The 22,998-nt window shown below is 38.1% G+C and overlaps 1 protein-coding gene across 3 annotated transcripts in view; it reads right to left on the reverse strand.

Moving 5' to 3' along the window:
- Positions 1-1,502: 1,502 nt before the first annotated feature.
- Positions 1,503-22,998, reverse strand: part of rab44.L (RAB44, member RAS oncogene family L homeolog) — a 48,652-nt gene continuing 27,156 nt past the window's right edge. Inside the window, exons 7-16 of one of the 3 annotated variants that reach the window (XM_041581896.1) lie at positions 22,852-22,947; positions 21,693-21,874; positions 20,138-20,333; positions 17,994-18,067; positions 13,474-14,309; positions 11,321-11,402; positions 7,878-7,992; positions 5,878-5,979; positions 2,387-2,463; positions 1,503-1,893 (exon numbers count right to left, since the gene is read on the reverse strand). In XM_041581896.1, coding sequence (XP_041437830.1) covers positions 1,806-1,893; positions 2,387-2,463; positions 5,878-5,979; positions 7,878-7,992; positions 11,321-11,402; positions 13,474-14,309; positions 17,994-18,067; positions 20,138-20,333; positions 21,693-21,874; positions 22,852-22,947 — 1,848 coding nt within the window. In that variant the 3' untranslated portion in view covers positions 1,503-1,805. Of the gene's footprint in view, positions 1,894-2,386; positions 2,464-5,877; positions 5,980-7,877; positions 7,993-11,320; positions 11,403-13,473; positions 14,310-17,993; positions 18,089-20,137; positions 20,334-21,692; positions 21,875-22,851; positions 22,948-22,998 lie in introns of all 3 variants that reach the window. The other 2 variants (XM_018246356.2, XM_041581895.1) reach the window with 2 other exon arrangements.

Raw genomic sequence — 22,998 nt, forward strand, 5'->3', positions numbered from 1 at the left:
TAGAAGCAAGAGGAAGGCTCAGGTAAGATAGTGAACAGCTTCTGCTCCAACTAGGAGGAATAGTGTGGTTAGGACCCTGTGGTATGGGAGCCACTAGTGCAGGGATTTTAATGGGCGAGCTGAGGACCAGGTAGGGTGCCAAGATACAAGACCCCAGGCTGAGGATTCCAAAGAACAGTGCTCTACTCTCAGGGAGGAGTTGCCTCGGGAGTGTGGTAACTTATATTTTGTCTACTTTACCTCTGGGACGGATGTGTCACTATTGCATTTGAATTTACCCCAAAGAAGTGACTACTAACTGCACTTATGTTGTTGTTCACTGTTAATAAACAAGTTATTGCTACAAAGAAATCCCAGAGGAGCAAACAAGGTACTGGGAGTTGCTCTGGTAGAAGTGGGTCTAAGACACACTAAAAGCAGCATAGCCTGTTTGCCCACTACAACTTCACACTGCTAAAACACACTCATGGGTGGGCAACATTAATATATTTATCAGCACTGTACAATAAATAGGGTTAGACATTATCTCCCATATGTAATAAAAGGCACTACGTTTGCCCGGGAGCAGTAATCCATTGCAACCAATAAGATGTTTGCTTTGAAACAGGTGGCCAGTAGATGCTACCTGGTGGCTATGGGTTACTGCTCCTGGGCAAACTTAGTGCCTTTTATTACATAACTCCCTAAGTGCACAAAATACATACAAAAAAAAACAACCAATAACTGATAAACAAAGCAAGGGTTCAGAATGAAGCCTAAGAACAAGATGTAAAGGGAAGTGAGGAGTAACTGCAGATCTTTGATTTCCACAACTGCTTATATCCCAAACCAATTGCTAAGAAAGGGCTTCATGAGATTAAATTTTGGGCAGACTGGGTGAATTTGTATCACAGGACAGCCTGTCAAAACTGTCCCCTTCAGTTGCCATTAAATTAGGCAGTCAGGAAGTATGGTTGCATATGAACAAACTGCCCCACCAAATCTAAATAAAAGTAAGGGATCTGTTATCCGGAAACCCGTTATGCAGGAAAACCATCTCCCATAGACTCAATTTTATCCAAATAATCCAAATTTTTAAAAAATTATTTCCTTTTTCTCTTTAAAAATAAAACTGTACCTTGTACTTGATCCCAACTAAGCTATAATTAATCCTTACTGGAAGTAACCCAGCCTATTGGGTTTATTTAATGTTTAACTGATATTCTTGTAGATTTAAGGTATAAAGATCCAAATTACAGAAAGATCTGTTATCTGAAAAAACCTAGGTCTCGAGCATTCTGGATTACAGGTCCCATACCTGTATATATGACCCACTTAAATAATGATATAACAGTTATACGTACTGTTATTTTACATAAAGGCTATGAACTTGGGTCAGTTAGAAGATGTGATTAGAAAGTTGAGTAATAAATGTTTGTTTTATCCTTTGATTCGTTTATTATTTAGTATATTATTTTGAGAGCTTTGTTGACTATAACAGAAAAATTAGAATAAAGGAGAGGTCTATTTTTTCATACTTTATTCAAATTTAATGCCAGGTTGTACAATAAAATGTGCTCTACAATTGCTATTTCAAATTGAGCTGGTGGCTATGCTTAAGAAAAACACAGACATATGTACACACGCTTACACACAAATCAGGTGGATAAAAACTTTATTCATACATTGTGCCAGTGCTTCAAGCAAATAACCTGTCCTCCATGCTTTCCGCTCCAAATAAGGCGGACATTTCTGGCCAAGGATGTTCCAATAATTTGAAGTTGGCAGAAGCCTGGAGAAAACATGCCAAACATCCTCTGCCTCTACTAGAAACAACAGCTTTTATTCTTTTCTGTAGGCTGTCTCAGTTTTACCACATTATTTTTCATGTCATCCTCATGCTTCTTTAAGGATCTGTTAAAAGTACACATATTAAATGTAAAATAAAACTACATGATCATCATGGGCACTATAATCAATAGAGAAAAGGGGAATTAGCTCAGGGTAGGAGGCACTTTTATCTGGAATAATATTTGAAGGAATCAGGTATTTTGCTGTACAACAGATCTACTAGAGTGAGCCTTGGTGAGAAAGCTCTATATCTAGTATTCCCTTGAACCACAGAGGATGATTTTGGGTAACAAGATAAAATCACCAGTGGGTATACATTCCAGCAAGTGTTTTCTTAAACTATTTTATAATATTATTTATTAATATAAGCTTTAAATTTAGCAACGAGTCTGTAGTGGGCATTACATTCTTCATTAAAGACACAGTTGTAAAAATTGTATAATTTCATTTTAAAAACAGAATGTTCTTGATGTCGGTAATCAAAATACACTATATGAATTCACAGCTTGAAAATGATAGTAAAGCTAAAATATTTTAGCTTTTTTATCGCTTTTACCTGGCCATATCAATCAGTGCTTCAGTAATGTAGATGCCCGATGCTGCACTGCACTCAGCAAACAATAATTTGTACTCCTAGAAAACAGAAAATGCTGGTGTGATATACATAATTAATGATTCGTTTGAAGGATACCTTTTCAAAGCAGCGCTGAAATCATGCAGGGTAAGAATCAGGCAGGAAGAAATCATATTTATTGTGAGAAACCCTTAGGCCTGTTCAAGACATAAATGGGTCATATATTAGGCATTAATTGCAGGGTTGACATTGTGCTTGCTTGCCTGTAAGTCAACCTGTAAGTCATCAATATTAGCTCCTCAACATCCATTCCATAACAACGGATCAGCACTTGATGTTGAACAGTCTGCTGCAAACAAATGTAAACAAAGGCTGCAATAGGCAACTGCACTGGAACAGTTTTAGCACATATGTTTGTAAATCAGCCCCTATGTGCATGGCCAACGTGCAGGTATGTCTAGCTGCCACACGTGATGATAGTTGAGATAGGCTTTAACCATTATTATGGGGATTTTATATAAATCCGTGTTTTATCATCATGTGTTATACAACTGTTACCTTTTTCAAAAATGCAAATTATGCTGTCTTCTTAAGGCTGGTGGGTAGAGAAGCACAGAACCCTGCTTGGTTCAGTCAAATCGCCAAATTCATTGGTTCAGATTTGGACAAAGTCCAAACTGAACCCAAACCCTTCTTCTGTGCCGGAAAAGCCAGCGCACAGACGGAAATACCAGATGAGTGTGTGTTGGGTTTTTTTTTCAATCATATAGGGTTCACATTTGGTTTGGCCAGGCTCTTGGATTTGACAGAATGGAAATCATGATAAAAAAAAGCTTGGATTCAGCTGAATCCCGAACCAAACATGGGATTCACTGCATCCCTACTAGTGGCACACAGGGCTAGCGTAGCGTGTTCTGAATGAAATCCACTCTGTCACAAATATTAGAGTGATGTGTACTATTACTCTAATATTGGTGACTCTTGTGTAATTATCAGTAAAAATTTGTACTAAATATGTTTTTAATAATTATTTTTTTGCACATTGTCAGCATCAAATTATATACCAATACTAACTGATACAGGAAGTAAAGGGGGGCCTGCTTGCTATAGCTTGCAGTTTTAAAAGGGAAAGGGGTCTGGAATACAAGGTGAGGGGATAATCTGTGCAGAGATACTTCTGTTCCTCCCAGACCACAAGGCAGCAGACTTGATGCGGCCCCTCATACCCCATGTGCTTACAGTCATATGAAAAAATGTCTGGGAACCCCCTCTCAGCCTGCATATTAATTTATTCCACTTTCAACAAAAACGGTAACAGTGGTATGTCTTCATTTCCCAGGAACATCTGAGTACTGGGTGTTTTTTGAACAAAGATTTTTAGTGAAGCAGTATGCTGTATGAAATTAAATCAAATGTGAAAAACTGGCTGTGCAAATATTTGGGTACCCTTTTAAAGGAAAACTATACCTCCAAAATGAATACATAAGCAACAGATAGTTTATATCAAATTGAATGACATATTAAAGAATCTTACCAAACTGGAATATATATTTACATAAATATTGCCCTTTTACACCTCTTGCCTTGAATCAACATCTGTGCTGCCTCAGAGATCACCTGACCAGAAATACTACAACAATAACTGTAGCAGGAAGAAGTGAGGAAGCAAAAGGCAGAACTCTGTCTGTTAATTGGCTCATGTGACCTTACATGTGGTTTGTATGTGTGCACAGTGAATCGTACGATCTCAGGGGGCGGCCCTTATTTTTTAAAATGGCAATTTTCTATTCATGATTACCCAATGGCACATACTACTAAAAAAGTATATTATTATGATAATGGTTCATTTACATGAAGCAGGGTTTTACATATGAGCTGTTTTACTCAGTATCTTTTAATAGAGACCTACATTGTTTGGGGGGTATAGTTTTCCTTTAAGTTTGCTAATTTGAATGCATGTAATTGCTCAATGCGGATTACTGGCAACACCAAATTGGTTGGATTAGCTTGTTAAGCCTTGAAATTCATAGGCAGGTGTGTCCAATCATGAGAAAAGGTATTTAAGGTGGCCGATTGCAAGTTGTGCTTCTGTTTGACTCTCCTCTGAAGAGTGACAGCATGGGATCCTCAAAGCAACTCTCAAAAGATCTGAAAACAAAGATTGTTCAGTATCATGGTTTGGAGGGAGGCTACAAAAAGCTATCTCAGAGGTTTAAACTGTCAGTTTCAATGTAATCAGGAAAGGGAAGGCCACAGTTGTAGTTGCTGTAAAACCCAGATCTGGCAGGCCAAGAAAAATACGGGAGCGGCATATCTGGAGGATTGTAAGAATGGTTACAGACAATCCAAAGATCACCTCTAAAGACCTGCAAGAACATCTTGCTGCAGATGGTGTATCTGTGCATCGTTCTACAATTCAGCGCAATTTGCACAAAGAACATCTATATGGCAGGGTGAGGAGAAAGAAGCCCTTTCTGCACACACGCCACAAACAGTCGCTTGTTGTATGCAAAAGCTCATTTAGACAAGCCACAGTCATTTTGGAACAAAGTGCTTTGACAACAATTTAATTATTTGGTCATAACAAAAAGCACTTTGCCTGGCAGAAGAAGAACATTGCATTCCAAGAAAAACACCTGTTCCTACTGTCTAATTTGGTGGAGGTTCCATCATGCTGTGGGGCTGTGTGGCTAGTTCAGGACTGGGGCCCTTGTTAAAGCCAATATTAACAAATTCTTCAGGATAATGTTCAAGCATCAGTCACAAAGTTGAAGTTACGCAGGGGTTGGATATTCAAACAAGACAATGACCCTAAACACACTTTGAAATCTACAAATGCATTTATGCAGAGGGAAAAGTACAATATTCTGGAATGGCCGTCACAGTCACCCGACTTGAATATCATCGAAAATCTATGGGATGATATGAAGAAGGCTGTCCATACTCAGCAGCCATCAAATTTAACTGAACTGGAAAGATTTTATGGATGAATGGTCAAAAATACCACCATCCAGAATCCAGACACTCATCAAATACTATAGGAGGCGTCTAGAGGCTGTTACATTTGCAAAAAGAGGCTCAACTAAGTATTGATGTAATATCTCTGTTGGGGTGCCCAAATTTATGTACCTGTCGAATTTTGTTATGATACATATTGCATATTTTCTGTTAATCCAATAAACTTTATGTCACTGCTGATATACTAATGTTTCCATAAGGCATGCTATATATTAAAAGGAAGTTGCTACTTTGAAAGCTCAGTCAATTATAAACAAAACTCCAGAATTAAGAAAAAGAACCCCACAATGATTTTATTTATTATGCCAGATTTATTTACCAGATTTTTACACAGTATAACATGAACTCATTTTAAAAAGAGAAGCAACTTTACCAGGGAGGCCAAAGCTGATGAATGAATGAGACACGTCATAAGCAGGTAATTTTGTATAAAACAGCAATCACACACTACGAACCTGGGCCAGCTCTTCTCCATCTGCTGTTGTCACCTCTCTTTCAACCTCGCAGTCTATTTTGTTTCCCATAAGGAGAATGACAATATCATCTTGTGTTTTATTCTGTTAGAGAAAAATTAAAGTGACCGATCTGAAAAATGTATATATAGTATATTATTATATATACTATAGTATATTATTGTATACTTGTTTTGGGCATGATAGATCCCCTTTATTTTTTCTAAGCTGGGCTTCAAAGAACAAAATTGCCAGATTGTAGCTAAACACTGTGCATCAAGGAAAAATCCATAAATATCACCCCGTATCGTATGTTTGCTGAGTATAACATTCATGATCCTTGGGGTAGGGGGGTGGTAGGGTTGAATGATGCATTTGTAATGAGTTAATGATATATATTAGTCATGAGATGTTGGTCTGTGACAGAGAATCCTCTTTAGAACATTCTGGAATTGGTTGTCCACCAGTGGAGGGGGACGTTTAGAAAAGGGAGAGAGTGGTATGAACCATCCACTTTAACTGATAAAGAAGCTATCTGTGAGTTTCTAAACAGGCCCGGATTTTTGACAAGGCCACAAAAACCCAAGCCTAGGCCGGCAAGACTGTAGGGGCGGCATGCCGCCCAGCCACATTCTAAGAAGCGCTACCAGTGCTCCTGTGCATGCGCACTGGGACCCTGCAATGTGAAGACTGCGGGCGATACGACAAGGCAGACATCCGGGCCTGTTTCTAAAGTGTACCATTGATCAGGCTTATATACTGTAGTTTGGTTATCTAGAGAGAGGTAGGTCAGATTTAATTTAAAAAACCTGTGCTTGTCCTATTTTCATCAGTTCATATTGTTCGGAGTTGTATTGAACATTGAGAGAACTGGAGGAATTAGACTGTGAAAAAAGTTATCTATTTCATCTGCAGTTCAGAGAGAAGATGGCTAAGGGGTTGGAGGAAATCTTAAACTAGGCATGGGGGGAGGAGGGTTCAGTAAAGGATTCATTGGAAGACAAGTTAGATGAGATAGTGGGCAAAGGAAGGGAAAATGGGAGGAGATTTGGTTGGGGGTACTGTTAAGGCTATACTTTGTAAACAGAGGCAATAGAAAAGGAAGAGGGGTATGTCTGTTTATTAGGCAGGATTTAAAAGCTTATATTACTACACGTTTGTGGGGACAGAAGCTGCATTTAATGAATATAAACACTATAATAAATGTTGTAAAACAACAGTCTGGAAGGCAAAGAAAGGAAATGAAGAGTGAATTGTGGCTGAGGCTAAGACTAACCCCAAAAAGTTTATTAATAGTGATGCTCCTTTAAATAATGGTTCCAATATGGTTGTAACAGATACAGAAAAGGCAAATGTGCTAAATCAGTTCTTTTATTCAGTGTATACAATAGAGGAGTCCGTTCCCAGGCTCACTTCATAGCTGCACTGATGGCTCAGCTCAATCTAGTCAGCGACTGACTCAGGATATGATTCATAAAGCTTTAATAAAAATTAATGTAAACAGGGCGCCAGGGTCAGATGGCATACACCCCCAGGTTCTAAGAGAGCGTAGTTCAGTTTTAGACCGGCTCCTATTTCTGATTTTCTCAGATTTGCTTTCATCTGGTATAGTACCTATGGATTATATTCCAATATATAAAAAGGGATTACGGTCTCAGCCTGTCAATTATAGGCCAGTAAATTTGACATCTTTGGTGGGCAAATTATTTGAAGGCTTGTTAAGGGATCACATTCAGTGAATGGCATTATGAGCAGGAATCAGCATGGCTTTATGAAGTATAGGTCATGTCAGACAAGTTTGATTACTTTTTATGATGAGGTAAGTAAAATCCTGGACAATGGAGTGGGGCAGAAGATGTGATCTTTTTGGATCATTTGATAATCGATAATGATCGTTTTAATACAAGCTGGGGTACACCATATTGCACACTAGCCCTAAAAAGAGCTCTGAGTTGCCTGTGGCCTTTTGCAAATATACCCTTTATTTTAACCAATCTACTTACCATGATACAGCTCAGCCAGTACTGTACGGCAGAAAACGTATCTTTAGAAGTAACATCATACATAATCACCAACCCGTCTGCTTTTCTAAAGAAATGCTCTGTGATACTGTGAAACCTGTGGATATTTAGCACAATTAGCACAATCAGTAAGAACCAAACCACTGCCAAAACGCACATCAAGTTTGTATATGGAAATGTTATGTTTTTAATGTTATAGGTTTCTATTGTTGCTTTTGTTTCTATGACTCCCTTCTCTTTTTTTGATTCTAGGGTCAGTTGCCATTACCCGCAATTCAAAAACTTCTCACTCTCAGTTTATTACTTCTCCATTGGCTTCTGTCAATGCATCCTTTCCCCAGTATACTGTAATGGGTACTGCTCTGCCCAAATATTAATCCATGCTCGAACATTTACTAGTTTTCCGACCATACTTTCCTCTCTTTCCTGAACATCTTCTCTATCACAATTTCTTCTGGCACAGACACCACTAGTAAAATACATTGAAACTAAAATACAAATATGCTGCCTTGACCCCTTGCTTTTTGCAAACCAACTTTCCAGTCCAAATACTGTAATTATTCATCAAAAGCACAAATTATGCCTATACATTTAAAAACAATACAATGCCATACACCCGCTTATTGCACAGTTGCTCTAGCTTGGTACATACTGTACTTTCTGGGCACAGAAGGGTATATTTATCAAAGAGTGAAGTTAATAGTGAAGTTCCACCACTAGAGTGAAATTCCGCCACTCTCCATTCATTTCTATGGGATTTTTATAGGCGTATTTATCAAAGGGTGAACTTTCACTTTCACCCATTGATAAATTCACCTTTCAAAATCCCATAGAAATGAATTGAGAGCTGCGGAATTTCACTATAGTGGCGGAACTTCACTCTTTGATAAATTTACCCCAGAATGTTAAGCCCCTCACCCCTCAGCTGCAACCCCAACTGTGGTCAAGTTACCAAATTCTGTGCTCAATGTTTTTATTACTTGCTGGACAAAACAAATAAGACATTCACCCAAAACATTCCTGTATGCTCACAGTGTCACCTAAGGTCTAATACTAAATTGAAACCAATGGGCATGCTGGGAAATATTCAGTAGCATTTAGAATAATGAATGGAGTTTATAAAATGTATACCAATGGTTCTCACAAGCTAATATAGCCTTTACTGCAAAGCTCTCCAGATTTAGGTTAAACTATAGGATTTTAACTCCATAATTTAAGGCAATGGTGCACTTTAAGAATCTATATGGGCATTATATTTGAGATGTAATAATTTGTGTATTGAATACAGATTACATGGTGCATAATATGTGCTTGTGTTAGGGTTTGAGACACTAAGGGGCAGATTTAAGAAGGGTCGAATATCGAGGGTTAATTAACCCTCGATATTCGACCAGGAACTAAAATCGTTCGACTTCGAATATCGAAGTCGAACGATTTAGTGCAAATCCTGCGATCGAACGATCGAAGGATTATTCGTTCGATCGAACGATTAAATCCTTCGAATCGAACGATTCGAAGGATTTTAATACAACGATCGAAGGAATATCCTTCGATCAAAAAATCACAGGCAAGCCTATGGGGACCTTCCCCATAGGCTAACATTGACTTCGGTAGCTTTTAGCTGCCGAAGTAGGGGGTCGAAGTTTTTCTTAAAGAGACAGTACTTCGACTATCGAATGGTCGAATAGTCGAACGATTTTTAGTTCGAATCGTTCGATTCGAAGTAGTAGTCAAAGGTCGAAGTAGCCCATTCGATGGTCGAAGTAGCCCAAAAAACACTTCGAAATTCGAAGTTTTTTTAATTCGAATCCTTCACTCGAGCTTTGTAAATCTGCCCCTAAGTGCTAGATCCAAATGGCTGAGCCTTTCATACCAGAACAGAATGGGGGGAGAAAGTCCCATATATTCCCATAACAGTACCAGGAATTATGTTAACCAGCCCCAACTCCTTGCTTGCGAGTATAGCTGTATGCAGAATTATAACTCATAACAGTGCCGAGATTTGTTAGTTAGCCCCAGCAACTTGCTTGTGAGTATAGCGGGATGTTGACCTATAACTCAAACAGTGCCAGACATGGAGTAACCAGCATCACCAAGAACACTGGGAGCAAAGGAATGGTCAGATAGGCTGGTTCATACACAAGGGAGAAGGCGCTGTGCTGAGGGGTGAGACAGGAGCATACTGTAGTTAGGATACTAGCTGGATCATACATAATGGGATAACCGATAGTGCAGTACCTGGGATTAAACAGAGGAAGAAAGTAGAACAGAGTCAGGTCATAACCAATAAACTAGAAAACTTTGTTACCAAGGATTCAGCACAAAATCAAAGTCAGACAGGCCAAGGTCAAATACTAACTGATAGCTGGAATTCACTGAATAACTGAACTAAGCTTTCCACACCACCCCACTTGTAAATACACAAAACATGTTTGCTCAGAGGCAAGGTCTCGAAAAAGCCTCCCCCAGCAGTTGATTGGTGGAAGGCGTCAAGTAGGTTTAACCCCTCTCGCGCCTGGCAGCATGTGGGATATCTATAACATTCATGTGCAACTAGGGTTGCCACCTAACCAGTATTTTACGGGCCTGACCGGTAAAAATTATGCTTTACCCCAATGTTATTAATAGGGAAAAAATCTACATATATAGGAAGGTCGGTATTTTTTTCCAAAAAAGGTGACAACCCTATGTGCAACTGTTATAAGTATAAATTGACCGTGGCTGCATACCAGCACTGTATTTGTGTGCCATTTGAGTTGTCACCATGCCCCAATGTATTATTTCAATTCCTGAATTCTGTTATTGGTCACAAATTAATCCCAAGTTTCCAAGTACAGGAATTCTAACCTCTGCAATAACATACGCTCTAAACTGAAAGTCATTACGGACAGGGCTTTGTACCTCTCATCTCATTATTTCTCTGAATGTCCGTTAGTGTAGCATGACGGCTCTTTATTTGTTAAATATATACATATTAAAATTATATGACATTCTTATAGTTTCTAGAACACATTCTGTCACATTCGTGGAAACATTCCACAATAACTCTTCTTATATACCATGTAATAAATAATCAATAAAATTTCTAAATCTCAGATATTTTTTGTATTTTTTATTTGAAACACAATCCTTATGCAAGGAATACCAGTTGTTGAGTAGTTTTAACTTGCATTGTTTATCTTTTTCAGCACATCATTTTCACTGTAGTAATTTATATCAGTATGTATTTTATTTTTCCTATTACTGTATTAGTTTAATGTGTCTTGCAGTGTATACTATTAGTGATACAAAAAAAGAATAAATGCACACTGCATATCAAAATTTACTTTCCTTTTCTGACACAGAAAACTTGCTAAAAAACCTCAAAGACATCATTCAGTGTCAGTAAATCCTAAAGTATTTGGAAAATCCTTGCTTGTTCTTACCTCTCTTGTCCAGCTGTGTCCCAGAGTTGTAGTGCAAAATGCTTATCATCTACATTTAAGATTTTTATACGGCAGTCTATCCCTTAAAATTGGAAAAAAAAAATCCAAATTATATTCTATTAAGAAAGCTGTTCTGCATACAAAGAATACCATTTGATGTGAATCAGAGGAAAGTACCCAGTATTAACAAACAGTAGTTGTTGCTTTCATATGCTTTTGATGAGAATAAAGGAGTTATTTATGACCGCTTGTTGCAGAATTGCCGCAGATCTCTGCGCTCACTTGTGGTTGTCCCAATGGCTCCATTGTATTCATGAGAGGTGGAAAGAGGCCCATAGATGTCCCCTCCACTCGTACCCTAACTTGCAGGATGCAACATGGCCCTGTCCTTACTATGACAGGTGTTTAGGCTGGTCTGTGCCTCCTGACACTGTAGTCTGCACCTCATGCTAGATGTTTATTATTCGGCATGAGTTGCAGATTTCAGCAAGACAGGGGAAGAAGTGCAGCCTTAAAGGGATACTGTCATGGGAAAAAACATTTTTTTTTTTCAAAATGAATCAGTTAATAGTGCTGCTACAGCAGAATTCTGCACTGAAATCCATTTCTCAAAAGAGCAAAAAGATTTTTTTATATTCAATTTTGAAATCTGACATGGGGCTAGACATATTGTCAATTTCCCAGCTGCCCCAATTCTGCACTGTTTTTCAGTGCAGAATTCTGCTGGAGTAGCACTATTAACTGATGCGTTTTGAAAAAAACATGTTTTCCGATGACAGGATCCCTTTAATGAGTACAAAGGAGTGCACTCTGGCTTTTTTTTCCCCATTGCTGTAGTAAATGACCATTTACAATTATTAAAGAATCATTGAGGTTATATAATAAATTACACTGAGTTTGCCCAGGTGCAGTACCATATAGCAGTCAATCAGCAGGTCACCTGTTTAAAGGTAGGTTGCTCATTCTGAAAAGGCAACAGCACCACTCAAGGGTACTCCCAGATAACTAAACTCCTTGCCATATAATGAAAATGAGTGAAAACCTGCAGAGAAACCACAATGAAGCAGACTGTATCTGTGGCCTTATATTGGTTCATTCCTATAGTTAACAACAACAGTGAGTATGGCTACATTGCTTGGTTGGTTAACTGTGAGCCTTGTCCAAAACTTCAGCTTGTACGTCCCTCATATGAATCAAAATGTCCACAAAACTGTGACTGCTGTCCCAACGTACTTATCCATCTTGCATTCCCTTTTATTGTTGCTAATAAATATGGTCCTAAGGTATCTAAACGCCTTCACTTATGGCAGACTGTTTCCACAAACCTGAAGAGAGTACAAACCACCATGGATTTAGATGAACCAAGTTTCATTCCTGGCATTACATACCGGGCAATATATCATTCCAGTGTGAGCTGGTGGTCACAGCTTAATGAAGCAAAAACGGAAACCTTTTTCTGCAATAAAATATTATTTCTCAGCTTTCTACACTTTAGGGATCATTTACGATTTGGACAAAGTGTAACATTTTTCTAAATGTTTCTATTGTGTTTACTATTATTAGTTTCAGCCACCAGGTGGCATTGTTGGGAAGAGGGAATGCCCTAGGAGAGGCTATATAAGATGTAGTATAATGAGCTGCCTCCTCTTTGGCCAGTGAGAAAATGACAACAGGGAGTTTGGCCACCCCAGACAGGTAACTGGTATGAATGAGTAGGTGAGATTGGTTAGATTTATTTGGAGTAGTAGGTAGTGGTAGAGTAGAGAGACAAGTTGAGGCTCGAGGAGGAAGTTAGAGACCAGTGTCTTTGTGCTACTCGTCCAGTTAGGGACCCAGAGATAAAGGGATAAAAGTATGTAGGGCCTAGTGTACCTGGAAAGTAAGACTAACATTTCTTCTGGAAGTCTGCAATAAGGAGTGGCATCCCCGACAGACAAGGAGAGCCTGGAAAGTAAGCAGGAAGTTGGGGACGAGTGTTCTGGCAAAACACTAACTGACAAGAGTGCATGGTGAGGAAAATATGTGTTAAATAATTGTGCTGAATCACTGGTGGCTGATACTACATTTGTTCTTGAGTCTATTGTAAGTGTGTCATGGACCTCCAGTTTATTCAGAGCAAATAACACTGGGATATGATGTCTTGAAGTTCTTACCCACTGTAGCTGAATAACCTTGGTGAAAAGCTCCATCGTGCACTCTGTGTAAAAATGACGTTTTCCCAACACTTGAATTGCCAACAAACAAAATCTTGTAAACATGGTCTGGCTGTCCTGTTGGGTGAGAAAGAGAACGTTTCTCCTCATTGTTCTGTATTGGCTTTTGGATGTCTTGTTTGTTTTCATCATTTATACATTTTGGAACATTTTCTTGGAAAGTCACTTTTTTATTCATCTGAACTTTCATCTCTTCTGTGAGGGTACCACTTTGCAGTTCCTTAATAATCTGGGAGATTTCTACTTGTAATGGCTTTTGGTTTGATTTATCACTGCCCCTCACTGAACCACTTTTCAAAGTCTGCTCTTGTTTTTGGAAATGATCTGGATTACTGACACTTGAGCGTGTAGTTTGGTCAAGAAAAATGTCTTTTTGGGGTTTTAATATTCTTAGTGATATTTCTGGCTGGTCTTTTAATACATCTGGAAAGTTTTTAGATATGCCAATGTTATTTTTTCCAAAGGAAACATATTTCTCCATTTCTGGAATAATCTGTTCATACATTAGTTTGTCAGAGTTTTTTTCTGTAGGTACATCATAATGAGAATGGCTTGATTTATCCTGTATTTCATAAATTTCTGCTTCAGGAACGTTATTGTCTTTAATAAACAACTCCGGTACCGGGTCTTCTTCTATGGAGATAACGCGTGTTACTGATACTGGCGTTTGGTCAAATAAAATGTCACCTTTGTGCTTGGTTGTAGTTGGTTGGTCACTGGATGTATTTGTTCTAATTCTCTCAACATTATTATGATCAAATATGACAGTGGAAAACCTTTTTTGGGAGGTGAAAAAATGACACAATTTTATTTAGTTTATAAGGCAATATTTGCTTCATTTTATAACGAAGATGATTATTTTTAAACGTATTATTTCAATTTGCTCAGTATCTATTTCATTTGTTAAATAACAGAAATAAAAATAAAAACTTATGCACACATATTAATGTGGGTAAAGTAAACTGAAAAATGACATTTAAAGCAATTTACAAATTGTGCCTTTCAGCCATTAGGTGGCACTGCAGGACTCTCCCTTCCTATAATTATGGCTAAACAATGACTATTTAAAGTACAGTACATATCTAGAAACCTCGGGACCAGGGATTTTCCAGATAAAGGGATGTTTCTCTAATTTGGATTACCATACTTTAATTCTACAACAATATCATTAAAACTATAATTAAACACAATAGGACTGTTGTGCCTCTAGTAAGCATTACTTATATCTTAGTTGGGTTCAAGTACAAGGGACTGCTTTATTATTACAGTGAAAATTTAAAAAAATAATTTTTCTGGACGACAAGCTTCTGGTTAACTGATCCTATACACATAGAATATTTATCACTTATTTTTTTAATTTGAAAAGCATTGGAGTCAATGGAAGGTAATATTACACTGCGGTTAAGGCATTTTTGTTGGGCAGGTCTGAATGGAGCACGGGCTTCCTGCTCCCTCCGATTGACATTTGCAAGACAGCAACTAAATTCTTGCTAGCCGGTATCAATATTGATGCAGGGAAATGTCAGCAGGAGCATTTTTTTCCAAGTGAAACAGTGAAATTCTAGTGTGGTTTCTTGAAAATTTGCTGCTGGTAAAGTTTTGCTTCAAATCTATACCAGGCAAAAAGTTTGCTCATATTTACTTGCAGAAGTGTAAATATTCTTTATTTGTCACAAAAAACAGAATAAAAAAAAAATGGTGCAATATATATATACGTATAGTTCTGTGCAAGTAAGCCAGGAGTTAATCACATGGCAATTTGATTTATGCTGGTAATGTAGTAGGATAAAAAAAAGACAAACATCCATCAAGTTTAAGCTTTATTTCCAAGTAAGACCTGCCTAAATACTAGCTGACTGTCCTGTTCTAAGCAACCTTTAATTTGCCCCAGATTTGGAAAAAAGTCATTCATAATGGGCAATTGGATCAATACCTGTACAGGTATAGGATCACTTATCCGTAAACCCGATATCCAGAAAGCTCTGAATTATGGAATGGCTGTCTCCCATAGACTCCATTTATCCAAATAATCCAAATTTTTAAGAATTATTTCCTTTTTCTCTGTAATAATAAAACAGTAACTTGTACTTGATCCCAACTAAGATATAATTAACTTATTGGAAGCAAAACCAGCCTATAGGGTTTATTTAATGTTTAAATTAATTTCTAGTAGACTTAAGGCATGAAGACACAAATTACGGAAAGATCCGTTATCCGGAAAACTCCAGGTCCCGAGCATTCTGGATAACAGGTCCCATACCTGTACCATGTTTGACATGATCTGTTTTTTATAAAGCCATGTTGATTACCATATATAGTGCATGCTTGAGAACATCAGTTTAAAGGTCTACTATAGATATAGCAAACCATATAGCAGAAGTCAGCCTCACATGACTTTTCATAGGTCTGTTCATTAGCTGGCTTTGGCTATTTTGCTTCAAATGTCACAAGCACCAAGGCAGAGAATAGAAAGAGAAAGCAAGTGTGTTTAATAGCTAGTAATGTATATCTTAGATTTGCATAGAAATATACGTTCATTCGTTGGGCAAAATGTTATTTTGGGGTTTTCATTACCTTAAAGACACACTCCAAACATTCAGCCTTTTCTACATTTACAAGAGGAGTTCTATAGAATACTATATACTATAAGTGAAAAATAAAAACATGCCTTCAAGTATTTCCAACTCCTTCCTTTAATGCTGAATTTTAAGTCTCACTTAGGGGGTTAATTATTAAAGTCCAAATGGCAAAAACTCAATCAAAGTTTTTATTGCTATAAAATCCTAAGGTTGTATATAAGTCAATGGGAGAAGTCCTGAAGATATCCTGATCTGCGCAGGGTTTTGTGCAATAATCTAAAGATTTTGTGGTTTTCGGGCAGAAAAAATTTGTACGATCAATTTCGGTATAATTTTCAAAAATTTTTCAAGTATTTTCCCGCACTGGAATTTCTCAGGACAATGTATTGATAAATAAGGGGAAATAACCCATGCGGATTTGGTTGGAGTATATTTCAGAAAATAATGAGATATTTTCTGATTCGGATTACTGCTGGGCAATACTATACACATATACACAGGGCCGCCATCAGGGGGGGGACAGGGGGTACTCCTGTAACGGGCCTGAAGGGGGGCCCAGCAGTGCTGCAGTTTTCGAAAAATTGCCGGGCCCCCCCTTGACAGCACCGAAGCCCTGCCGCCGTTCTGAATTCCCGAAAAGCTGAACAGCCAAAGTCCCGAAGCGACAAAAAGACCCGAAGCCACGAAAACAGCAGAAATTGAAGGTCCTGAGGCGGCAAAAAGACCCGAAGTCACAAAAGGAAGCGAAGTTGAAGTCCTGAAGCCACGAGTTCAATTCTACTGAAAAAAAAAACTTTTATGGGGGGGGCCTTGCACCAATGCAAGGTGCGAAAACACCCGAAGCCATGAAAATAACCGGTCCCGAAGCAACGAAAAGACCCAAAGTCACGAAAGGAGGCGAAGTTTCTAAAGCCACGAGTTCAATTCTACTGCACACCAATGTGTGTTTTTTTTCCAATCCCCTGGCCACCGATGCTATATTTTTATACTCTATAGGCCCCTGCCACTAATGTTTTTTTAAAAAATTATTCTCTGGGACCCCAATTTTTTTTTAACTTGTAAGGGGGGCCCTGGCACTAATATTTTTTTTAAAAAAAAAAACTTTTATGGAGGGCCTTCCGCCAATGTGTTCTTTTTTCAATTTATAGGGGGGCCATGGACACCAATTTTTTTTTAAAAAAAACTTTTATGGGGGGCCCTGACCATCAATAGCTTTTTATAACTTTGTGTGTGTGTCTGTGGTGTGGGCGGGATCTAGGGTGGGGCTTGGGGACAGGGTGGGCGGGGCCCCGGGGCCCCAAAAACTCCAGGGCAACTTCTACAACATCCCTGAATTACGGGGAGGTCATAGACCTCTATGTACTCCATTGTACTTGATCCAAACTAAGATATAATTAATCCTTATCGGAGGCAAAACAATTCTCTTGGGTTTAATTAATGTTCAAATGATTTTTCTGGTAGACTTAAGGTATGGAAATCCAGATTATGGAAAGACCCCTTATCCGGAACATGCCACATTCTGAGCATTCTGGATAATAGGTCCCATACCTGTACTGCAATATTCACCCCCCCATCATATTGCTAGGCTTGCTCCATGAACACACAATATGTCAGTAAATGTTTAAAGTGGATGTGAAGGACTTTATTTCCTTTTTAAATGTGACTTTATTGTTTATATTAAAGTACTAGTGCCTATAAAGCAGCTCCCTGCCACAGGAAACGCTGAACTGTTTCCCATTCAGACATGAAACACTTGTCAGACTAACTGCCAGCGCCTGAGATTTCTGAATGAGAGTCCAGTGACATCACATAGTAACAGTCCAATGTTCCAGCTTTTTCCATTTTATTTAGAAAAAAAAAAAACCTAAGTTAGTGACTTACATTTCTTCTGACTCCACAGTTGGTTCGGGCATCACTTCTCCCATTTCAATATTTTTATCCTTCTGGGATTCTTCCTGGAAAAAAATCTGATAAAACTATATTATGTTCGGACATTGCGAGTGCAATGGAAAAGACAAAGTGGAACAGCATGAGTAACGTTTTGAAGAGGCCGTAGCACATGAAATCACAAAAATGGTGCATCTTAATTTTATTTATTCCAAATGTTTTAATTTCACCCTCAAACTATTGTTGCCTACATTCTATATTTTACTCTTTAAGTCACAGAGGGCTAGGCAAGTTGTAACAATTGTCTCGCAAAAAAATGTATTTATCATCATTCTCTGCATCACAGACAAAATATTTTTTAACACAATCACTATTCACTTCCTTCATGGTGCAGTGGTTAAAGAGCAGGGATAGAAAAGACATAAACTTCCTGGCAGATTAAAGAGGCTAACATCAGGTTAAGGAAGCTGACATTACAATGACTTTATGACTGTCCCTAATATCATATTTCATGTCCTCAAGACAGTCAGTAGTGTAGCCATAGCAATGGTGGAGCTTTATTTATGGTATACATATACATATGATATACTATGGTCACATTGCAGTGCATTAAAAGGGCAGTACATACCCTTGTGCAACATGAGTTTATTGAATAGGACATGCTATGAATATACTTTTTTGCCTTTTGCTTAAATCACAAAAAATATGTTTTTTGTTATTTCTTGATCTGAACAGGAAGGTTGAATCTACCCCATATTTGTTTTTTTCCAAGGCAGCTAATACGCTTACCAGTGCACAGATAACCCCTTGCACAGTGGACTTCTGCATTGATCTGTACTGTAAATCCAAATTTCCACCTCACAATAACTAACCATGGGGTAGCTTCAGTTTCTCTTTTCCCTGTTTAACTCGAGAAATAACAAAAACCATAGGTTTTTATGTGATTAATACAGTAGGTAAAAAGTATGTTTGGCACAAGCCCTATTCACTGAAATCAAGTTGAACTGCCCCTTTAAAGGAGAAGGAAAGTCAGTATTTACTTGGGGGTGTCAAAAGTTAGGCACCCCCAAATGATTGTATATACTTACCTGACACCCCAGGTCAGGGCTCCTACGAGTCGGAAACTACAGTGGCCCGGTTTTCCAGCGAGCAGCACTAAGTGATCAGCTTCCTTCTTCTTCTGTCTTCGCGTGGGTGCGAATGCGCAGTAGTACGAAAAGCCGAACAAAGAAGCTGACTATTTAATTATACTACGCATGCAACTGCCCTGGGAAATGTGAAGAAAGAAGAAGAAGGAAGCCGATCTGCTCAATGGCAGAAACCCAGGCCGGTGCTGTTTTCTGCTGATAGGAGCACTGGCCCAGTGTGTCAGGTAAGTACTGTATATACATTTACTTGGGGTAAGTACTGTATATACATTTACTTGGGGTGCCTAACTTTTGGCACCCCCAGGTAAATATGCCTTTCATTCTCCTTTAACACATGTATGGTTGATTTACTAGTACTTTTGTAGACTGATCAAAACTGATTATTGCCTGTTCCTATCAGTAATTGCAGTGGTGTGTTGGTAAATTATTCCATTTGCGTTTTGTGCTCGACTGACTGGCCCACTGTTGCACAGTATGCCCACCTTTCTGCTGTTCTATTAAGTTGCTATTGATTCACTGAGTACCTGTCAATGTGGTGCATCAGCAGATTACATTTTCAAAACTGCCTAATCATAGATCCAACCAATATCCATCGTACGGTGGTAGAACGTCATACACATACCAATCGTATTTTAGAAACTTATAATATTATTGGTATGTATACGCCCAGCTTTACAGAAAAAATAAAATTGAAAAGGAGTTTGTTGGCCAAAATCAGGCAGTATACAGACAAATGAGTAGGTAAAAAGTGTTGTATTATCCAAGATGGCAATAGACATGTTAGGGTGGGAAGGTTAAACTTCATGTGTGCTTCAAGAGGCAGTACTTAGCATGGATGTGTAAGTGTCATACATTTAATACAATGGACAATAAATACAACAAAGGGAATGCCTTATTCATAATTCAAGTAGCAAAGGAAAACAAAAATGTATCATCCAACAACTTAACAACGATAAACAAAATCGAGATTTCTGTTAATAAAAAGGTTACCTGTGAACTTGAATGGGTAATTGGTTCATCTATGTTTAGTTGTTCCCTTAAGGCTTCCTGTGAGCTTGAAAGTGTAATGTCATCATTCGGGTCTGTTTGGTCCATTAAGGTATCCTTTGATCTTGGATGGGTCCTTTCTTCATTCTTCATTTTGTAGCTTGAAATGGTCAGTGGTACAGTAATATCTTTCCTCTCCCTTAAAATAACCAAATAATCATAAATCAAAATATGATATAGGGCACAGTAAGACACAGACTTTGCATATGACTTCTTTTTCTCAATGAAATCACGGAGCCACAAATACCAATCCAAAGGTGGGTATTCTGTGTTAAGCAGCGGTATGGCTGTGTGAAGGAGAAGTTTATATTGGCAACAGAATTTTAAAAACGACTTTCTCCTACAATTGCTCAGAATAGACATGTGTTAAATGAAAGCAAATGGTTTCCACCCTGTTTTCCACAATGTTACTTTAAGATGGTACAATACATAAACATCACAATATTTAATATATATTTTATTGATGATATTAGGCAGAGGCAGGGTATTAGTTACAGCCAGAGGTAGTACCATATCTCCCAATATTTTGGTGATAGAAAGAGGGACAAAAAGATTTGCAATGCGGAATTTATTTGACCATGCCCATTTTTGTGGCAACACCCCCAAATTACCATGTTCTTTTTACAAAATTTGTCAGGTTATAAAGGTTTAAACACATTTCAGTGGTTTTTACGTGTTCTTACAGTTTTGCTAATGAAGGTGAATTGCCATTTAAGCTGCTAGTCACAGTTTCCCCAAGAGACCTGCTTAACTTAAATTGTTACAATTGCTTCCTTGCTTATCTTAAATTGCTACAAAAGTATCCAAGTGCACCTGCCCCAAATTCTGGGCTCTCTGACAAAAGCCAATTAAGTTTAAGAAACGTTGTATGTTTTTCTGGCTATTCAGTTCAGGAGATCAAAGAGAAAGTCGGGACATTTCAGTAACAATCCGGGACTGCGGGTTGAGCTGTCAAAATCGTGACTGTCCCACAAAAAACGGGACAGTTGGGAGGTATGGGTGGTACTCACTAGAATGTGTCCAGTCCCCAGAGTAAAAGGCCTTGCTCTACTCAATGGGGCTTCTGGTTGTGCTACTAACTTCTCTCAGCCTGCCTCTTACTCCTAGAGTTAGCAATCACTGGAACCCAACACTATCGTTATAACTCTGCAAAAGAACAGGTCATAAAAGTGTCAGGAGATCCAGTAAAACACAGGCTGCCAGATACTGTAGATTTTCAAGAATATAACTGTTGGGCTTTTGTGTTATAGGTATTTACTATGTAGTAAAAGTAATGTCTAATGGGCAATCATGGAATTTGTTTAGTTTCAACATATAAATAAATGTTCCATACACATCTGGGGACTACCTATGGCCAGTTGTCCAGTAAATTATAAAAAAGCACAAAGTCTAACATTAGAATGACGTGGAAGAGTTGGCACATGCTGAGCAAAACAACTGAAGGATTTCTGCCTCACCCAGTTCCCTTACTGCAGTTTATTTCATAACTTCCTCATACCTTTCAGAATCACTGTGGGCCATTTTGTGCTTCATCTCACTCAAACAACCTTGAGCTTCAGACAGCTGGTCACGTATCTTTTCCAACTGGTGCTCTAGATCCTGATTTGTCCGTTTCAGTTTTTCATTCTCTGTCTTTGTGATTTGTTGAGTGCTTCTTAAGTTGTGAAGTTCTCTCTCCAGCTTTCCATAGACATACAAACAACCAGTTTGAAAGCAAAGCCTATTAATGCATTTTTGGTTTACATTTCATTTCAGATTTTTGCTAGCTTACTTTTACAAACATACTGTAGGAATATATCAATGAGCTAGGGAAAACTAAGTTAGAGAAGACATGCATTTTCAGTACATGATAAGAGATGTTTGCTTCCTAAATAATCATTCTGCTATTCCAAATCATTGCCTGATAAATAATGGACCCATTGAGATGAAACTTGTTTTTTTGCTTAAGCTAACCAATAAATGGAATAATATTACAACTAAGATTGATTTTTTTTATCTGTAATCATTAGTTTAAAGTGACTGAGGAAGGAGCCATCAGTCCCATTTATGGTGTTAATTTATGGATTGGGTGAATTCTTTTTTAATCTTGCTATGCTACTAGGATTAGGAAACTCACACATTCATTAAGCAGGAATTGAGAACAACAATTCACTATTTATTTTCTGTATACAACGTTAGCAGTTAGTGCATGCACAGGACCTATGGGGCTCATTTATAAACATGGTGCAATGTGCAAAATATCATCAGCATGCAGCATTTTCCCCCAGAATGCCAGCAGTGTTGAATGCACCTGCAAAGTAGTGACCACCATAAACTGCACACAGTGCACTGATGTGAATGTAATTTAGCATCCAATTTGTTAATTCACAAGCAATTTGCAGAACACATTTTTCATAGTGTGTATGGCATCAGTTCTGGAATGCCAAATAACTTGATATCAATAACAGCATTAGCATCTGATACACTTTTTGAAAGCTACTAAGGCATTGCTGGAATTATCCACAGATGAAGGCTGGATAGTCCAGTGTGCATTACATCCATTCACACATTATATCAAAATGCTAAGCAGCACATACGTTGCACATATGGACTCAGTTCCATCTTATTGGCCTCAGCTCAGATGTAAATGTAATGTAAATTCCTAATCATCTATGTACCTCATCTTGAACGGCAACCAACTGCTGGACGTCTTTATTTTTCACTTCAATCATTTTCTTTAATTCCATGCTGCGAATGTTGCTTCGGACATCACTCTGATTAAGAATCACGACAAATCATTTTAAAAAATGGTAAACATATTGTTT

Source organism: Xenopus laevis, chromosome 2L (assembly GCF_017654675.1).
Source record: "Xenopus laevis strain J_2021 chromosome 2L, Xenopus_laevis_v10.1, whole genome shotgun sequence".
Classification (NCBI taxonomy): domain Eukaryota; kingdom Metazoa; phylum Chordata; class Amphibia; order Anura; family Pipidae; genus Xenopus; species Xenopus laevis.